Source organism: Fusarium oxysporum, chromosome IX (genome assembly GCF_013085055.1).
Source record: "Fusarium oxysporum Fo47 chromosome IX, complete sequence".
NCBI classification, from domain to species: domain Eukaryota; kingdom Fungi; phylum Ascomycota; class Sordariomycetes; order Hypocreales; family Nectriaceae; genus Fusarium; species Fusarium oxysporum.
In genome coordinates this window covers 3,250,273-3,251,659 of record NC_072848.1, presented here as the reverse complement: position 1 = coordinate 3,251,659, position 1,387 = coordinate 3,250,273, and the positions used below count along the sequence as shown (strand labels likewise).

Below are 1,387 nucleotides of genomic sequence, written 5' to 3'. Positions count from 1 at the left end.
GCAATGCCAGAGGCCTATAGGAGTTATCGAACTTTGTAGTACTCGAGCTAAGCGATGTATTTTTAGCGATATCGATAAATTCAAACATCAAGGACAGCAAGTAGATGATATGTAAACTTCGTGGCATATGAGCCGGACGCAATTCAGCTACGAGTATCTATTGATCCATTTACCAGCTTTTACATGCATTTCAGCTTTTCTCAGTACGAACAGACTTTCAAAAGCCGATATTCGCTATAATTACACAGTCATGATCGATAACTCATTGGCAGCCAGTGATGAGTTCGTGTGTAATTGCCATGTTGTTGGTTAGATGCGCTGACAACCAGGAAGATATACACATATACGAACCTCCTCGTCACCAAGACAGACACTAAGCAGGTATTCTTTGTCTTCAAGCTCAATATACATGGTCACGTTACCCATATAGATCAATTGCAACATGGTAACACAATTCAGCATTTTGCTAGACACACAACGTTCTCATCGTCACTTCCCGCATAGATAAAAAGAAGAACATATCTTTATCTACCCCACAATCTTAAACCTAGGCCCAGTCACTCCGATATCCCAGCGAACCTGCACCCGATCGCCGACACCTACATACTCTACCCCAATGAGTTGCCCAGCTGGGCAGGGGATCTTGGGCCACCCTTGGTACGACTGTTCCCATGTAGCATTACCAGGTTTGGGTACTCTGATACGACCTACATGGTTGCCTCTACTCTTCGTGGATGCCCAATTAGCAGCGTCTGCAGCCGAGAAAGCTCGAGGTCCCGTTGGAGGATCTGAGTAGGTGAAGACGTCCAGAGTCTTTGTTCCAGTGGACACATCTCGGTCCCAGAGCTCAAATAGAAGCTCGCAGGTCTTGCCGCGAGTGCTTTCGTCGAACTCAAAGGTCACAATTGTGGTTGTCTCGTCAGCGGCCTTGCCGTTCTTGACGATTAGAAGCTGATCCTGTGGATCCCAGATGATTTTGCCACTTTGGATCCAGTATCGGTAGGTTCCAGCTGGGTAGAGAACGGTGTCAACCGCGCGTGCATCAATCTCATGTGTATCAACAGTAGGCGCGGCAAGAGAAACAGCTGCAGCTGATGCGAGAAGAGCGAGGATCTTCATTATCATACAACAGAGTGTAGATTCAGGAATTGGGGAACTTTCTAATTGATTGAATTGGCTCTCAGAGCAAATAAACGCAAGATTGGAAGATGAAAAGAATAGGAAGAGGAGGTTAGCTTTCATGCTTCTTATACCTTACTCACGACAGGTTTGTGAAGGTGTGATGATGTCACATCCTCTCAACTAGACCTAGCTGACAAAAAGGGAACCTCGTATAAACCGTTGTTCTTGATGAGAATGACATTTTCCCTTTCGGACTGGCCGAAAA

At 45.8% G+C, this 1,387-nt stretch overlaps 1 protein-coding gene across 1 annotated transcript; it reads right to left on the bottom strand.

Moving 5' to 3' along the window:
- Positions 1 to 528: 528 nt before the first annotated feature.
- Positions 529 to 1,119, bottom strand: FOBCDRAFT_144177 (uncharacterized protein; the record flags this gene model as incomplete). The annotated part of the gene is made up of 1 exon (XM_054707012.1): positions 529 to 1,119. One exon carries the CDS (start codon positions 1,117 to 1,119, stop codon positions 529 to 531), a length of 591 nt encoding a protein of 196 aa, XP_054562987.1.
- Between the last annotated feature and the right edge of the window lie 268 nt (positions 1,120 to 1,387).